General features: G+C 40.2%; 1 protein-coding gene across 1 annotated transcript in view; it reads left to right on the plus strand.

Annotated features, from left to right (window-relative positions):
* LOC143127030 (adenylate cyclase type 4) overlaps positions 1–2,500 on the plus strand; it is a 16,497-nt gene that overhangs the window by 4,098 nt on the left and 9,899 nt on the right. The window contains exons 9-12 of the mRNA XM_076288333.1: positions 1,422–1,456; positions 1,763–1,822; positions 2,033–2,096; positions 2,352–2,449. Of these exons, the coding sequence (XP_076144448.1) occupies positions 1,422–1,456; positions 1,763–1,822; positions 2,033–2,096; positions 2,352–2,449 (257 nt within the window). The remainder of the gene's footprint in view (positions 1–1,421; positions 1,457–1,762; positions 1,823–2,032; positions 2,097–2,351; positions 2,450–2,500) is intronic.

Genomic DNA, 2,500 nt, shown 5'->3' on the forward strand with positions numbered 1-2,500 from the left:
AAGCCTGAAGCCCTAACCAGGCAGGCCACGGCTGCCCCAGCCCTCCTTCCGACACCCCTAAAGGGGCTCTCTGTGTTAGGTTTAAAACATTCTTTAAACAACTTTTCTGTGCTATAGTTACTGTATTGCTAGATAGATAGATAGATAGATAGATACTTTATTGATCCCCAGGGGAAATTCAAGGTCTCAGCAGCATACAGACAACACAAACACATTCTTTAACAGCAGAAAGAGTAATTAAAGTATATAATATAAAAACACAACTAAGCAATAAGGACAGTAGAATATAAAGAATATTCTAAATATACTAAAATACAAATTATACTAACTAACACTTAATCTAAATCAATTCTAAAAACAGTATCCACATAGTGGTGATTAATCAGTCAGAGGCGCTTGCAATGACTGAGGCAGGGACTGAGCCTGTGATTCTCTGTGCATAGTAAGGTAAGGTAAGGTGCTCTGTGTGAATGAGTGTCATGGTATGGAGGGAGGGGTTATGCATATGTGCTAATGTGCTAATATAGCACGCAAACAGTGAGGCAGAAGACAGTGGTAAAAGTGGCTAGTGGACAGACAGTATCCAAACATGGAGGGGGTGAAGAGGCAGACAGACGTGTGAGAAGTCTATCTCTCCTCTTCCCTTAAGTGAAGCATTGAACAGTTCAATGGCCCTGGGGACAAATTACTTTCTCAGTCTGTCTGTTGTGCAAGGCAGTGAGCGAAGTCTCCAGCTGATCAGGCTCTTCTGCTTAACAATAGTGCTGTGGAGTGGGTGACACTCATTGTCCAAGATGTTGATCAGTTTATTTAGGGTCCTTTTGTCAGATAGTAAAGTGATGCACTCCAGTTCAGCTCCCACTACAGAGCCAGCTTTCCTTACCAGCCTGTCAATTAGCCCCGCATCCTTCTTCCTTGTGCTTCCTCCCCAACATACTACTGCATAGAAGAGGACGCTGGCAACAACAGACTGGTAGAACATCCTGAGGAGCTTGCTGCACACATTGAAGGACCGCAGCCTCCTCAGGAAGTACAGCCTGCTCTGCCCTTTCTTTCTGCTCTTTTCCTTTCTGCTATAGTTTCTGTGGCCTACAGTATGTATAAACCTATGTTTATGTTTATATGTTGATGTTGATAATTCTTAGTGAATGATTTTGTCCTACGTGGCTTACAATGGATGACATAAAGAAACATCACATTAACATTACAATTATCAGTTTTCATCAAGTGAAGTCACATAGCTTAAATTTCAAAAAAAGTAGCAATGTTAGTAATAGACTAAATAGAATTTAACAAAATAATAACAGTAACCAAAAACATATATAAGATTACGTTGCTTAAATATTGTACATTAATATTTTGTTATGTTAGCTCAGCCCCCTTGTAATACTGCAATCCTTTGGATTGTATATCTCTTACAGGGTCAAACCAGACAGACAGACCTTCACAGCAGCCGGTAAGTTTGAGTGAACTCCTAGTAGCACTTAATTATGCATAAATATGCAGTATATACACAACAAACACCAGCAATAGCATTATGATAGAATATAAAAATAGTATTTATGCATACATTATATAGACGTAGCATGAATAACATAAATATAACATGTCTTTTTGGTCATTCACTTACTCACTACTTTCTTTGTCTCCCTATCTCCCTTTCTCCCCGCTTGCTACCTACATCTCTCTCTCACACACACACACACACACACACACACACACACACACACACACACACACACACACACACACACAATGATAGCTCCCCCCAAATGTTTAGTGACGGCCGAGTCGAGTCTTTGGATCTACTGGATGCAGCTGAGTATGTTGTGCCTTCTGTTGCCATAGCGACAAGGCATTCTCTGTCAACATGTCAATCAATGCCATTGTGTCTAAATTCACCCTCTGGTGAAACAATTAAAAGTATGTTTGGTATTGTTTACCAAGTTTACCAAAAGATGTTTACTTATCTATCTCTCCCCCTCTCCTTTCTCTCTCTGTCTCTCTCCTTTTTTTATTCTGTTACCATCAGAACGAAAGCCAAAAAGATGGATTGTTTAACTCTGTTATTCAATGACCTTAAACTGGAGAGACAGGTATTGTTTAAGTCTAACTGCAGTTACTGTGAAGGAAGCTGTACTGGAAATTCTCTGTAATGGGTGTTGGACTGATTTCAGCTTTTGTGGTGTATGCATATCAAATATTTTCTTTTTCTGTTGTGTCATATTGTTATTGTTGTGGTTTGTTGTGTAACTGTTGGACCATGTGTTAATAGTGGTGTGTGTGTGTGTGTGTGTGTGTGTGTGTGTGTGTGTGTCCGCGTGTGTCCGCACGCATCTGTGTTGTTTCAGTACCGCCTTATTAAGCTGAAGGGAATGCATGAATCGGTCATCTTCCTGGCTGTTATCTTCATCACCATGTTTACGGTCCAAATGCTGGTCTCAGAAAAGTGAGTTCAGACTTGATCTTAACCTAAGAAGAAAGAGAGAAAGTCTGATAG

Source organism: Alosa pseudoharengus, unplaced genomic scaffold, assembly GCF_046254945.1.
Source record: "Alosa pseudoharengus isolate Yale_2024_CS ecotype anadromous, Long Island Sound unplaced genomic scaffold, YU_APseudo_1.1 YU_APseudo_1.1_scf_17, whole genome shotgun sequence".
Taxonomy (NCBI): domain Eukaryota; kingdom Metazoa; phylum Chordata; class Actinopteri; order Clupeiformes; family Clupeidae; genus Alosa; species Alosa pseudoharengus.